Source organism: Chlorocebus sabaeus, chromosome 25, assembly GCF_047675955.1.
Source record: "Chlorocebus sabaeus isolate Y175 chromosome 25, mChlSab1.0.hap1, whole genome shotgun sequence".
NCBI classification, from domain to species: Eukaryota; Metazoa; Chordata; class Mammalia; order Primates; family Cercopithecidae; genus Chlorocebus; species Chlorocebus sabaeus.
Window position 1 is genome coordinate 32,077,298 of NC_132928.1, and position 16,726 is coordinate 32,094,023.

The 16,726-nt window shown below is 33.3% G+C and overlaps 1 protein-coding gene across 7 annotated transcripts in view; it reads left to right on the plus strand.

Annotated features, from left to right (window-relative positions):
- Positions 1–16,726, plus strand: part of DENND1B (DENN domain containing 1B) — a 277,082-nt gene that overhangs the window by 240,812 nt on the left and 19,544 nt on the right. For all 7 annotated transcript variants that reach the window (XM_073011651.1, XM_007989064.3, XM_037985770.2 and 4 more), the window contains 2 exons: positions 3,402–3,458; positions 4,341–4,448. In XM_073011651.1, coding sequence (XP_072867752.1) covers positions 3,402–3,458; positions 4,341–4,448 — 165 coding nt within the window. The remainder of the gene's footprint in view (positions 1–3,401; positions 3,459–4,340; positions 4,449–16,726) is intronic.

A 16,726-nucleotide genomic window follows, 5' to 3' on the forward strand; every position in this document is an offset into this window, starting at 1 on the left:
TTCTGTCTTAATACTAGTCTAGTAACTTCTCAGGAGGGAAGCTAGTGGGTTGTCTTCAATAAATTTTTAAAAATTCAATAGGTCATATATTTTATATTTCTAAAAATATTTAAGGCAATAGTTTTGATTTTGTAAGAATTTGTCTTCACAAGCTTTCCTCAGTAAATGAATTGATGTGGTTGAATTAATAATAAAATAGTATATTTTATTTTATTTTATTTTATTTTATTTATTTATTTTTTTTTTTTTTTGAGACGGAGTCTCGCTCTGTCACCCAGGCTGGAGTGCAGTGGCCGGATCTCAGCTCACTGCAAGCTCCGCCTCCCGGGTTTACGCCATTCTCCTGCCTCAGCCTCCCGAGTAGCTGGGACTACAGGCGCCTGCCACCTCGCCCGGTTAGTTTTTTGTATTTTTTAGTAGAGACGGGGTTTCACCGGGTTAGCCAGGATGGTCTCGATCTCCTGACCTCGTGATCCACCCGTCTCGGCCTCCCAAAGTGCTGGGATTACAGGCTTGAGCCACCGCGCCCGGCCAAAATAGTATATTTTAATAAAAGTTTAGAACTTCTGCTATTCCTTGACTGAAAATTGTGATATGAAAGTGGCCACCCTTTCTGTTTAAAAATTCCATTCAAATATTAAATTTTATAGTAGGGAAGCTAATCTATAGAATTGATTAAAAAATACAGTCCCAAAATTATAGTTATTTGAACCCTAACCATAAAGCCAAAGTAAGACAAGATTATCATTTTGCCTTAGAAACTTCAGCCTCTGCATTTTGTTTCGTTGTTCTATGGCTTTCCTAGGAAACCCCTCTGGTGGTTTAAGTGCAGTTTTTGAAGAGATTTTTTTTTCACACTGAAATAGCACACAACTACCATGTGAAAAAGCAAAATAATGTTGATCCTTGTTTCTCATATTCATTTAAGATTCTAAAAATAGTTTCACAGTCAATAGCCCTTCATTTTCTTCTGGAGCAGGCAGTTGAGGGTTTTTTATTTTTAGTCTTAGAGAAGTTGTATTGTTTTGCCAAATATGTGTCTTGCCTTAATTTCCCTCATATTTTTCACAAAAGCACAGCAATGAAGCAAACATATTTAAAACCCTATTCATTATTTTAAAATTTATCCTTCTAATCAGTGGAGTATTTTATTTTGAACTCTTCTCTGTGAGGAAGTAAAATCTTTTCAAATTAAAAATTCTGTTCTTTGGGTCGGGTACTGTGACTCACGCCTGTAATCCCAGCACCGGGAGACCAAGGCCGGTGGATCGCTTGAGGTCAGGAGTTTGAGACCAGCCTGGCCAACATGATGAAACCACCTATCTGTTGAAAATACAAAAATTATCCAGGTGTGGTGGCGTGTGCTTGTGGTCCCAGCTACTTGAGACGCTGAGGCAGGAGAATTGTTGGAGCCTGGGAGGTGGAGGTTGCAGTGAAGCAAGATTGCGCCACTGCACTCCAGCCTGGGCCACAAAGTGAGACTCTGTCTCAGGAAAAAAAAAAAAAATTCTACTCTGGAGAATTAGTCCCTAAATTAATTAATTTCAGGTGAATTAAGGTCTTTAGAATATACCTAATCACTTTTATCATTTATCTTGTGATCATATCATCCCTGAATCCAGAAGTTTGGGGCAGGTAAGTCAGTCATTTTGTGACCTTTGTAGTTGTCTCTAAAACTGATCTTTCCAGACTGCTTATTTTCTGATATCTGTACTCTGAAATTCCTTCTTTTACCACAAATTGCTATGAATAAAACTCCCAATTTCTGTTGTGTGGTATAACGGAATTTACTTACCTTGGTTTTCTATAGGTAGTAAATTTTTCAAAAGTAGGAATCATGTTTTTACCTCTATCTCATTTATTCACAAATTGAGTGCCTATCATGAACTAGACTTTATACTCATCATTGGAGTTATAGCAGAGCATGAAGGTACAGTAAGAGATACTGTCCCTACTTTTATATTTGTTTTCCTATCACTTTGCTCTGCACTTTGAACATACTACAGAAATACTGAATATGTGTTTGTCAAAGCGAATAATGATTCCGTCTTGTTCTTACAACATTTTTATACTTATTTTTATGGTTACAATTTTTTCCTGTGCTTTCAATGCATATGTTTTTCTATGCTGATAGGGGTCATAAAGAAAACTAGAGTTATCATACACACTTGTATAAATTTAAGAATAACAGCAAAGTGTAATTCATATTTTATTTGGCTAAGCGGTTTTCAAAGTCATCTTTCTTGTTAGGTCTCAATTTTAAATTATTACCAAAGCCATTTGCTTGGAGCATTTCTCTGGAGAATACATGCATTTTGTTAAGCTTCAAACTGGTAAGTTGAAAAGGATAGAGAGAACCTATATCCCATCTTCAGGTAATCTGAAGGAAGTCAGAGAAGGACATAGGACAACAATTATTTAAATGAATCAGTGCACTATGGAATTATAGAACCATGGAAAAGACTGACACTAGTAGCTTCAAGTAGCTTCAACTCTGTATACTAAAGAGCATCTGAAAAGATTAGTGTGATCAAGTGGATTAGAGGATAGTTAGCTAGATTACAGTCCCCCTGAGTCACTCTCCTTGTTTTAAAATGTGATTATAGTAGTACTAATCTTACAGAATTGTTGTGATAACTACCTAAGATAATGCATGCTAAGCACACAGTCATATATTTAGGAAACAAAATAAATATGAATTCCTTTTCTCTTCTTTTTCACCTTGGCCACTGTGAGTAGGAATTTCTAGTGGAACAAAGGCTAGGGCTTTCATGAAAGCCCCCAGTTGTCTTTAGTTAAGTTATACCCCACAGGAATCACAGCAGGATGTGAGAAACTCAAATGCTGTGGCCAGATTCCCTGTGAAACATGAGTATAGCTTTAAATTGTTAAATGACTTTTAATTTTTATCAGAAAAACTATATATAAAATACCATTCCATTAAGATGGCTCTGCTAATAAAATTATGTGTCTACCTGTAAAAGCGCTTAATAAAGCTTTGTAAAATTGCCAGAGTTTCTTCAAGTTAAACATCTGCCCAAATAACTTGCTGCTGGGATGTACTTTCTCTGTTCCTCCAGTTTGTTACAGTTTTAACATTAGTAATCTGGTTTATTCCTTTTGTGTTCTTAATAGTTTAGGAAACAACATAGGCTAAATGTTAGCCTTCATATGATACTTGTATACAAAGAAGAGACTAATGGTTTTACCAACTGATTTAGGTGTAATAAAATAGTAAGTGATAATATGTATCCCTGAAAATAGAGTGTTAGATTATAATCTATTCTTTTTCTAAATCATATGAATAGTTAGTAATTGTCATTAGATGTGGTCTTGTATACTTATTCTTTAAATGGTAATGGAACTATCCTGAGGCAGGCACATTTATTATCTTTTTCTAGGCAAAAAATCATGCAAAGCTGGGACTAAAGGAAGTGAAGAGTAAACTAAAACACAAGGTATGTCATATTCATTTTTTTTCCTTTTTACCTTGATTCTTGTATTAATTTGAAGTTTATACTTTACATTAGAAATTTATGTTTTTAATGACTTTTGAAATATGCTTAGCCCTTTGTTCAAGAATGTTTTTTTATAACAAGCCCTCTGGCAACTATCTGCTATTCTGTATGCATTCACTGAATAATCTCTTTACTGTTTGCATATTTTATCACAGAACTATGGAAATCTTCAAAGATGCTTTAAAAGGATGTATGTTTTCATAAAGTTAATTGCCTTGATATCACAATTGAAGTTCTTGCTTTATGCTAAGATTTTTTTTAAAGATATCTTTTGTGTAGAAGTAATCCAGAAATGCCATCATTTGTTTTGATAGTCTCATTCCAATAGTATTACTTTAAAATGAAGAATGTTCTTAATTTACAAAAGATTATGTATGTATTTAAGCTATGAATATTGCAGATATGTAAATATGTATATATGTGTGTTGATTTTAATTTATATCTTTGCAGATTTTATTATCAGTTGTTATGTTTTGAATTTTTACCTTTGGAGAAAACATACTACTTAAAACTTCCAGTGTAGTGATAAAAAATTATCTTTATATAAATTTTATTCAGATTATTCAAAGTAATCCAAGATTTTAAATTATTTTTATTAAATTAAATTTCTAATATAATTAAGATCATTGATCATTAACCTTATTAAATTAAATTTATTAATTTTGATTATAGAAAAATGCATTTTCTTAGATTTTTTACACTTAAAGCTGAAGTGTTATTTTGCTACTTGTATGTGTATCAGATACTTTGTTTATTAATCTAAGACGTTAGTAATAAAAGGAGTGCTTTACAATTATTGCTGGTATATTTTTCCATATGTAGGAAAATGATGAAGATTATGGAACCTGTTCTAGTTCTGTACAATATACACCAGTTTACAAATTACACAATGAAAAGGGAGGAAACTCAGAAAAGCGTAAGCTTGCTCAGGTAAGTAAGGTTATTTACCCTTCATTCCTCCACATTCTCAAATTATATAATTCCAATAAATTATTTAGGTATAATTTGGATCCATTTATAAGAAAACCTGCAGTATTGGTCAAGGGGAGGAGTAGGTGGAATCTGGGAAGGCTACAAGGGGATCGAGAGTCAAATGTTTCAGAGATCAGTCTCCACATGCTTTGTTAGCCCATGCCATCATAGATCTCATAGTCCAGTGAGGGAAAAGACAATTGAATGTGTGATTCTTATAGAATGTGGATATCTTGATGATAAACTGGAAATCAGAGGATTCCTTTACTACAAAAATAAAATCAATCTTATACATGGATATTTGGCCATTAAAATAGTCTATAGAAATTAAAATCTGAACTACTGTACTATAAGTCTATTCTTTTCTAAAGTTAGATTATTTTATCTGCTATAAATATTTAAAACTTCTTTTTATATGCTACTTAAAATACTATCTCAAGTGACAGAGTGTTCAGAATCATAGCTATAAGTGTTTCTGTTTTTTTTTTTCAGAAGTGCATTTATGAAGGCTCTAACTAAACAAAATTGGTATATACCAAATCGTATCCTTAGAAAACTAGCTTCAAAAAAGAATTCTTGAGTGGACTCTAGCTACAAAATTACAGAACTGGAAGTGGCTGCAAAGCTTCATTTATTACAGTTGCCAAGGTTTGCAGATGAGAAAGTTGATAGCTAGAATGGTCACAAGATTTGCCATAAGTCTCATAACTGATCAGTGGCAGAAGGAGGTGAAACCCTATCTTTGATGCTCAGTTAGCTTTCCTGGTTAGCCAGGCGCCACAGAAGTATACATGGCCATAAAGTGCTTCCATGGGTCTTTGTCTTCGAGCCCATTTTGTGCTGCTATACCAGAATACTTGAGACTGGGTAATTTGTAAAGAACAGAAGTTTATTTCCCACAGTTCTGGAGGCTGGAAAGTCCAAGATCAAGGCACTGGCACCTTATGAGGTCCTTCTTGCTGTGTCATCTCATGGTGGAAGGCAGAAAGGCAAGAGAGATGAGGGGGGCAAACTCACCCTTTTATAACAGCACTAATCCCACCCAAGAGGGTGAAACCCTCATGGCCTAATCACCTCTTAAAAGTCCCACTTCTTAATACCATTACAATGGCAATTAAATTTCAACATGATTTTGAGAGGACAAAATTCAAACCTTAACAGTCTTTAAGAATGGGAAAGGATAGTGAAGCTGTACTGAAACTCCAGGCCTTTATAGGAAAAAAAAAATCCCATTAATTCAGTCATTCATCAACACTATATGCCAGACACTTTTCTAGAAACCAGGTATATATAAAAGGAAAACACAAAAATTCTCTGACTTCATGGGACTATTTTTGTAACATACTGAGTATTTCCTTCTGATTTATTTATTTTTTAAGCTGATATTTTCACATTAGAATTGCATAATTGTAGCATACTGATAGTCAATAGTGATTGTCTCTTCTAGAATAAGCCCTTCAGTAAAATAATTATTCCAGAAGTCAGAAACATTGTCTTGTTACTGCTGTTAACTGGAGAACATTTATTAATGCGTGAACTAATGATGGATTTGCTATTGATTTTTCTGTTGTTTTTTTCCCCACCACTAATATGCGCAATTCCTGTCTGTTTTCAAGCTTTAACTTCTCAAATACTGTCGTAAAATGTTTACTGGCTTAATGTTGGAGCATTTAGGTTATCTTTACCATGGCAAGTAGATTTTCTGTGAAAAAGAATATGAGATCTTTGTTACCTATAGGATACTTTAAGATACAAAAAAAAAAATGATTTATATTGGAGAAACACATTTCCTAAATATCAGTTTCATGTTGTGACAATTATTAGCTCCTCATATTTTAATTAATTTATTTTTCATTACAAGTTGACTGTTTATAATTATATAAATTTATAGGGTCTAAAGTAGTGTTATGATTCATTAATATAATGTGGAATAATTAAATAAAGCTAGTTAACATTTCCATCACCTCAAATACTTAACATTTTTTGTGGTAAGAACATTTGAAATTTGCTCTCTTAGCAATTTTGAAATGTACAGTACTCTATTGTTAATTATATTCACCATGCTGTAAAGTAGATCTAAAAAAAATTTTAAAGTCTTTCCTTTAACATGGCATAGCATTTTTATGATAATGTAATTACAGAATACATTACTGATTTCTGTTTTTGTTTTCTGTTAACTTCTAGAGACAGTTTCTTTTTTTATTATATATATTTAATGTGTATAACATGATGTTTTGATATACATATACGTAACGAAATGATTACTACACTCAAGCAAATTAACACATCTATTATCTCAAAGTTACCTGTTTTTTTTGCAAAGTAAGAACACCTAAAATCTATTCTCTTAGTAATTTTCTAGTATACAATACAGTATTATTAACTATAGTCCTCACACTGTACATTCTGATAGAGAAAATTGTATTAGGTTACGGAATACCTTATAGAATAATGGGTTCCATTCAGTGTATACTTATACTAAGTCTTCAGGGCTACTGTGTATTGTCATTAATTCAGTTATCTGCATTCATTAGCATTTTATGATTTACAGTAGACATGACAGCAGTAACTATAACAGGAATTGAGAGGAGTAGGGCTTATTCTTTAAGAATTCTAGCATGATTTTCCTACTTGCTGTATAGGAATTTGTTAAACCTATGTGTTTAGAATTGTGATGCAAATGTTGATAATATCTGAATAACAATCTTTTGTTTTCAAATGATAAATATCTGAGTTTCAGGAAATGTGTATACCCAGTATATATGTTTCTTTTTATTCTTTATGTGTCCCATTATGTAAATAGGTAAATATATCTGTGTGTTGTATATACCTTTTTTTTTTTATTTTCTCTGAGACGGAATCTTACTCTGTCCCCCAGGCTGGAGTTCAGTGGCATGATCTGGGCTCACCGAAAGCTCAGCCTCCCGGGTTCACGCCATTCTCCTGCTTCAGCCTCCCAAGTAGCTGGGACCACAGGCGCCCACCACTAAGCCTGGCTAATTTTGTTTTTGTATTTTTAGTAGAGACGGGGTTTCACCATGTTAGCCAGGATGGTCTCTATCTCCTGATGTCATGATCCACCCTCCTCAGCCTCCTAAAGTGCTGGGATTACAGGCATGAACCACTGAGCCCAGCCTGTGTTGTATATATCTTAATAGCAAAAATTTTAAGAGTTCATATGCCCAATCATTTTTCGCCTACTAATATCTATTACAATTTAGTATTTTGCTTGCGTTTTTTTCTACAACTGAAATTTGATTTTTTAGTTTTAGATTCACATATGTATTTAACAAAGAGCTAAATTTTGGGCCTTCTGGCAATTTTTTTCTGCTACATTTCACCCTTAACAATTTTTTCCCAAGGCTTCCAGAGTCCATGCTATCTTGCATTACTAATGTTACTTCTTTGAATTGATATTGAGTTGTTACTGCTTTGAAATGATAGCCAATTGGTGGCCAACAGTTTATTTATAAAAGAGCAGGGTACATTTACATTGAAATTATCGTCAAATCCTTGATTTTAATTATTTAGTTGTAATAGTGTTAGCAAACTCACAAATTAGATAAAATAAGCCATTTATTATAAGGATAAAGGCATTCTTTAGGACATCTAATTGCAGGAATATATCTAGGCTTCTGGTAGGATTAGAACTAGGAAATGGAAAAAGTAATCAGGGAAGAATATCAGCTTCTCTCCTTACCCTACTCATCTCATCTCATCTCTCACTCTCTGTCTGTCTCCCTCCCTCCCTCCGTCCCTCCGTCCTTCCCTCTCTCCCTCTCTGTCCCTTTTCTTCTTCCTCTTCTTTTCTCCATCTTCCTCCCTCTCCCCTCCCCTGTTTCTTCATTTCTCTCCTCCCCTCCCATTCCCTCTTTAATGCTTGGCCTGTTCTTTCTGCTTATTTGTTCATTGGGCATTCTGCATTCTGGCTTTCTCAGCTTCTCTGTGTCCTTGACACAGATTTTAAAGGCCCTCAGTTGAAGCAGCCACTAGAAATGGACAATTCTAGAATCCAATTTCTTAAGGAAGAATGTAATCAGCTCGCTTGGACCAGACATTAATCTTTGGTTCAATAAACTCCAGCCAGAGAGGCAAGGAGAGTACCATGTTACCAAGGACACAGGAAGGGCAGTAGGGGTGAGTGGGGTGAACAGTGGAAGCAGTTGTCAAGAGAAGTGGTTTTAAGGACTGTGACAATATCTCACAAGATGTCTACTGTTTCTAATGGCTTTACACTATTTTGCTTTTCAAGGTTTCATTTACCTGCAGTCAATGTGGTCAAAACATATTAAATGAAAAATCCCAGAAATAAACAATTCATAAAATTTAAATTACATGCTGTTCTGAGTATTATTATAAGTGTTCTTTTTCATTATCAGTTATTGTTATTAATCTCTTACTGTGCCTCATTTGTAAATGAAACTTTATCATAGGTATGTATGTATGGGGAAAAACATAGTTTGTATAGGGTTTGGTACTAACTGCACTTTCAGGCACCCGTGGGGGTCTTGGAACATATCCACCATGGGTAAGGGGGAACTGTTGTAATGCTATTTACCAAAAAGTCATATTTGCAAAATAACAAAAACAAGTCGGCATTTTTAAATGCCTGGAGGCTGGAAATTTGTACCACAAATCTGGGGTTTGATAAATTTAAGGTCAGCCTACCCTAATGGATTGATGTTGCCTTAATTCTCTTCTGAGAATTGAGCCACTTACACTAACAAAAAAGGCTACAAGTGGAAATGAATTTAGGGTACTGTATTTGCACATTGGGCAAGGAAATCAAAAGTCATCAGCCATAGTCTGCTGCCTTTTCTTTGCAGTCTGATATTGCAGAATCTTCTTTGGTTTGCTTTTCTGGATATAATCCAGCCCCATTGATTTAATTGAAACATAATACAGTATGTTATGGAAGAGGCAGAAAGCTGATGCTAGAGCCATGGTCATACTGTCTTATGATGATTACCAAATCTAGAAATTCTTGTACCCTAACTCTCCAAGTATAATAATATTGGGATCTGTGCATATTAAGCTTTTCAACTAAATATGTAATATTTCTAGAAATATTTGGATGTGGTTAAAGGCAAAGTCTAGTTATCAATATGTATACCAGAGAAACTAATGTCTATTCATTTATATTCTACCTATTTCCAAAAATACTTTCATGTCTTACAAAGAACCATAGAAAGATTAAACTGTATTAAAATTAGGTAAGTTTTAAGGCAGGGAAAATGTTAAATGTAGTAAGAAGCTGTTAAGGCCTATTTCTGCACAGCCAAAATGAAGAGAAAAGCACAGCTACATGATTCATAATCCACAAAGTTTTGGTTTTTAAAAAGTTGCTTATGAATTACCTAATCATTCCAAAGAAACAGGGTAGATATTTTGGATCCACAAATCTTTTCAGCATCACAAGAGCTCACATTCTGGTGGAGGTACCTAGCAGAGGCAAAGATTTTTCTTCTGGAAGACAGAAATTTGGTTTTCTTCATTTAGTCTCTTCTGTGCTGTTTATTATTTGAAATGCTCAGTCTCATTAATACCTCTCTCAAAGACAGCTTAGTTTACTAGCTGTTGAACCTCATTAAAAAAGGTGAAAACAGGTACAAGTGGAAATAAAATACACTCTTTTCTTCCTACTGTAAGGCTACTGACAAGTAGCATCACTGTCGTGTTAGAACTGGCTCAAGTATCCAAATTCTCTTAAAAGATTTGTTATGTGGTGAATTTAATTGCCTAAAGGCAAATTTCTGCAGGGACATTTGTGATTTTGTAATCTAGATAATTTTCTTGTTCTTATTACTATTTTTCAAACTTAAATTTTTGTAGAGTTGAAATAATAGAAAAATTCACTAGAGCAGCCTCAGAGGGCATAGGGAAGATGGACAGTTTTGTAATAACAGTGAGGCTGTCTGTATATGTTTGTATTTATGTGATTCATTTAAAACTTCCAACAATCCAGTCAGGGCAAGAATTATTATCCCCATTTTACAAATTTAGAAACAAATGGAGATTAATAAATGTGCCCAAAGTTCTACAAGTAATAAATAGCAGAATAGAAATTCAAAAGCAGGCAGACTGATTCTAGAACTTAGGTATCTAACCACTACCATCATGCCTTTGTGTTGGATGGAGTGATTGTGGAAGAGGGATAGTTAGAAATAAAGATATGGAGTTTAGAGCCAGACAGAGCTTAACTTTGAAAAAGGTACTAGGATTTAACATTGAGCAAAACAAAATATTCCTAAGCCTTAATTTTTACATTTGTAAAATAATAATAAAAGTTATTTTCCCAGGATGCTGTAGGCATTATAGATAATGTATATAAAATATCTGCCACATACTTGGTACTTGATAATCGGTAGCTATTTGTTTATGGTTACTGTATCATATATCTTGAACTCCAGGTCTTTGTAGCAATGGCACCATCTGACTTCTCTCTTGGTAGTTACAGTCCAGGATCACTAATAATCTCTAATCACTAAAGTAGTTAGGACTCCTAAAATTATCCATCTTCATTCTAAGTAGGGATGACCATAGATGACCATAGATCCCAGTATGTGACTTGAATAGAAATATAAAACTTATTGTACCAAGAAATATCTTATTTATAAGTTTATAAGACCTTAAGTATGCCATTTTATTGTGAGTAAAATTGAGTATAGTCTTCACTCATCCCATTCCTAGTCCATTTGATTATTCATTTCAGAAGTGGATCTCAGTTGTCTAAAGAACTTTACATTTCCAGTTTCCAGCTAGATTTGTCAGTCAGAGACTTTATTTTCATCTGGTTTTCAAAAGTTGAAAATGAGATTATGATCATTTGAATTCCAAGAATGTATTTTAAAGTAAAACATTGTGAAGTTTTATAATCTGTGTGCTGTAGAAAAGAAAAAGAACAAAGTTCTAAGATTGTGTTTTAAACCTGTTTTCCAGTATTTAGCTTATCTTTGGAATAGATTGTGAATCTATAGTCCACCTCCAACAAATAGTAATTTGTGTGCTGGTGTGCTAATTAGTATGGCTATTTCCCGTTTTGTTGATGAGGCTTAAATAAATGTCAAGGGTACAGCCATGAAGATCTCCCAATTAGGCTCCACATTTGTAAAACCCAACCCTTTTCTCTTCTGTGTAAAGATGACAGTTCCAACAGCAGCCCCAGCCTAACAGGACTCCAGGGAAAGGATCCTTCTCTGGTTTTATTGAAAACAGGGCCAGTGAGTCCATTGAGAATACGACCACTGGTCATGGTGGAGAACAGTCTTAATCCTATGTACTTACCTTCTTTCATCAGTTTTATTTTAGAATAGAATACTGGAGACTTAGTGAAAAAATATAAGATAACAAGTCTATAATCTGAAATTATGTTTTAAAATATTTACCTATAAACATTTATTAATATTTTCTTTTCTAAGAATAAGAAATTTCTTTAAATAATATGTAAAATTTATATATATCTGAGATATTGCTCCATATTAGCCATGCATGGCTTAGTCTAGCAATTATAATGTGTATGTTTCTGTGTGTCTTCATGAGACTCACAGACACCTCAACTATGCTACTGAACAAGCATGAGCGCTTAGCTGTATTACAAGTCAACATTAACAGATGGATGGCCCTAAGCAAGGCAAAATCACCACAACAAAACCTAGGGAAAGTGGGGGACTGAAGCTTTTTGTTGTTAAGCCCTATTAAAACCCTGGCACACGATCATGTGCGCATGCACACACACCCCCACATGCACACACCACTTTTAACTATTTCATGTCTGGGACAAATAGCAATCTTTTTAGATTTTCAACCTCTCCAGTTAATTATGTAAAAACAGCATGAGAAAATATGAGTGGAAAGTTATTTTTCATTTGCAGTGTGATACAAAGCAGTATGCTTGTTGATAAATACTCTCACTTGGAATGTTTACCCAAATACAGTGTTTATAAATAGAAATATGTTTAATAGTCATAATTTCTACTGTTAGACCAAGCACTATTAAACTGGTGGACATTTATTTTACTTTTTTAATATAGTCACATATAGACTAATAGTTTGAGATATAAATAGTTATCTTTTGAATGCACAAATAAGAATGCTTTAACCATAAATTATAATCTTGTGATTTTATATTTTTATCCATTATGCAAGGTAATATCACACTTAAAAATGAAACTTTTTGTCTTTTTGAATCTTTATGTATTTAATGGTTTATAAAACATTCTAATGGATTTGTGGAACATAGCACAATAGCTATGAGTTCATTTTATAGTTGATGAGTAACATACTTTTATATTTTAAAATATGCTCAGAAGTCATATATACTTTTATGCATGCAGAGACTTACAAGTAAAGCATTTCAAAGTCATATTTTGATTGAATAGGGACTTAAGAGAAATCTCAATATGTTAGCATTTTTTTTAAAAAATAAGCAACCAAATAGTTTATTTTTATATATAATAAATGTCATATTTTAAAATGCCGCAGATGAAATTTTCTGTGAAACTTATAAGAAAAGATAGTATCTTAGGTTGTCTTAAATTACTTAGTTCCTAAGCATGAGAAAAGATGGGATGTCTGCACCTAGTAGGGTGTGGTTTATAGTATTGTATTTATGAAACACTATTCTTCATATTAATTCACTGGACTCTGGGAATAAAATGAATGTAATTAATTACAGTGTTTCTTGTTCGGATGATGTAATAGATTTAGGAAAACTGTATACTTGTTGGGATCTTTGGAAAAATACTGTCTGTTGAATAGTTTGCCTTACTGGTCAGGAGAAAAATGGTGTACTCAGTGTTTATAGAGGAAAGTAACCACTTACTTTTGACCAAGAAAAAAAGTAATTGTAAATCAAAAAGAGAATATAGTTGTTACATGCAGTAGGGGTGGGGCAGAAAATTGGAAAGAATACTTTATTTTGTAAAATAAACGTTTACAAAATAAATAATTGGATCAAATCATGATAAGCAAGACAATCTTTATTTTTATCACTGATTTGGCTCAGTATTGAGAACACTATTATCAAGCTGAAATGTTAAAATAATAAGAAAACATTATAAAACTTCAAGGGATAGGCCAGGTGCAGTCACTCATGCCTGTAATCCCAGCACTTTGGGAGGCCAAGGCGGGCAGATCACTTGAGTTCGGGAGTTCAAGATCAGCCTGGCCAACATGGAGAAACCCCATCTCTACTAAAAATACAAAAGTAGCCAGGCGTGGTGGCGCATGCCTGTAATTCCAGCGACTCGGGAGGCTGAGACAGGAGAATCACTTGAACCTGAGAGGCAGAGGTTGCGGTGAGCCGAGATAGTGCCAAACTCTGCCTCAAAAAAAAAGAAAAAACTTCAAGTGATAAACTCTCTTGAAATAAGTTAAGTGAATGTTCTTCTTTTAACACATGTCCATAAAAAAAAACTGCCTGAATGAAAACACATTTTAGCAGTCTGCGTTCCAAGGATATATGTAGTCTAATTATATTAATACTAATGTCAATAATTTATAAAATTGATCCTTCGAGTTCACTTTGGAAAATATGCCCTCCATATTGTTAATGTGAAAGAAAGTTATTTTTCTCTTTTGTTTCTCTGTTGAAATAATACTAATTTCTAAAATGTTAAATTTGATTATAATTAAATGTTTGTTTTAAATCAGTTATAGATTACAAGGGTGCCCTCTAGTGGACATTGTGTAGTACTTTCCTTAGAAGATAGTTACAAAAAAATTTTAACGCCTTTCAGAGTAGTGTATCTTTTAGAAACACAACAGAATATACAACAGAATACACACTGAGACATTTATATTGTCATAAGATTACTCAATAACATAATTCTATCAAAGAAATAATTCAAAGCCAACTCTTCCTTTCAATAACTTGCTTGGACTTCATTTTTAAAATGTTTAGCTCTGCTGAACAATACCTGGTATATTAATAACATATAATGGAAGATAATCTTTTTATGTGAACATGTTCGGTACATATTTTGAGACATTTTAAAATTGACATGCATCTTAATGTTATAATTTTACTCTTCAAATTTATTGCCAGAAATGACTGTCATTTATTACAATGTCTTGAAGCAAAAACAAAGTAACTTAATTTCTCCATTTAGTAAATCTAGTGAATACTACCATTCTAGACTTTACATCAGTAATCACATCATTAAGATTTTTTCTTCATTATATTCTGTCCTAGTTGACTTTGTTTTTCCCTGTTACCTTTTTTGTTTATAAGGGGTCTTGATTAAATTAACAACATTTTTTTATTCCAAAAGGGCCTACCTTTTGTAGACAAGTTGTTATTGTTTTCCAAGAATCTTAGGATAAAGAAATGCCAGTTTTCTTCTGGTTTTGAATAAAGATCTGCTTTTAAAGTTTGTCAGAGATCAATGCTGGTGTTGATGAAAGGAAAAACCAGTCTTTCTTTGTATGGCTACTGCTGCTGCCTATTAAAGTCCCCCAAGAGAAAGGAATTTTCAGAAATGTCAATAGATCTCTAACTATGGGGGTATAATAGGATCTTATAATTTGAGCTGGATTTGTATCTGCTACACATTGTTATATTTCCTACCATGTCTTCCTAACATAAAATACTAGAATAATACATAAATATCTTAAATTGGCCTGTGCGCCCATACTAATTATAAAATAGGACTGTTTTTCAGCTTTCTCTGAAGTTCTTTATGGCTTTTCTAACATTTGAATATAATACCAGTTATTTCACAGATCTGTTCTCTTTTTGCCTTTATTAGTGTTTTTGACATTTATAGTAAATTCTTTTGAAAACTAGTATTATTTGATTCTGAGACCAAAATGTAATTGCAATTTCTGTTAAGACCTTTGATTCGTTTAACACCAGAAGCATTTTTATACTCTGTCTACTCTTGTATGATTCCACATGTACACACATTTATGCTCATTCTATATTAATATGGTAAATCTGAGAAATAAAATGTAGCTATAATTATTTTACTAACAAATATTTTAATCCTTAGCTATATATTTTTTTGAAAACATAATTTACTAAGGTGATTGAAAATAATATGGTTCTTTTCTTCAGTACTGATTTTTAAATTATTTATCCCAGCTAGAAGAGTCATCTTCACATTAGTTAGTGAGAGGAACTGAATTCTGTGTCTTATTGAAAATACAGTAGACTTGTCATGTATTAAGAAACCTTTTTAAATGTTGAAATATTGAAACCGTGTCAACCATAGTGAAATTGCAAATAGCTTACCATTTATCAAAGGGTTACTGACTTGTTTTGAGAATACTATTTAATAATCTTATAAAACTTGTATTTGCACTGATCAATAATCTCTTGGTCCTGAAAAGTTACTGCAGGGTCTTTGGTAGAATTTGCATTTCCAAATATTAAAGATAAAAATAAATAAATAATTGATGTAATTACTTGGCATGTGAACTGTCTTTAAAAGTTGGCTAAAAGTATTAACAGTTCACAGACATATTTCATATAAACACAGTTAAATAATGAGACTTCCTGTGAATACAAGACCTTCCCTCTACCTGTTAACACACTTCAGTGAGAGACAGTCTTTTAGAATGCCTGGTAGAGTGTTGCCACTGGATGGGTTTTTATGTAGTTTCTGATTAACAATGAGGAAATGAATTATAAACTACTGTGTTTCTGGGATCTTTTAGATAGACACTAAACTTCCTAATCTGTATTCAGTGAAAGCACTCTGTAAAGGGATCAGTTCTGGTTTCTCATATTCTCTCTAAAATCTAATACGCAGATTTCTTTAGTCAAATTGTAGAACAGACCCCAACTTAGCATTAATAAGCATTTAATGCATTTAATGCAATGTGAACAGAATGGACATACCATAATGGAGAGTCTGTCTAATTCAGTTCAACACAACCAGTATCTAGTTGTGCTGCTTTACAGCTTTCGAGATTGTATAACTCCTCTGAACACCTACTTTGTGCTAGGCCTGCTGATCTAGAGTTTTCAAGATCACTTATTTCCTCCTAACTTACTAAGGAACATTATTTACAAATTCAGAAAGACTTTTTTACTCTTCCTTTTTACATCAAACCATCACCCTCCTCACTTAATAGAAGGACCCCCTGTGGGAATGTAAAGATTCCAGGCTTTGTAGTATAAGAGAACAGGACCAGAACAGTACTACCACTTGGATGGTATGTGAACTTGAATAACTTTCCTAACTTCTCTAATCCTCTTAGCCCTCAGATCTATAAAATATTGATAATTATGT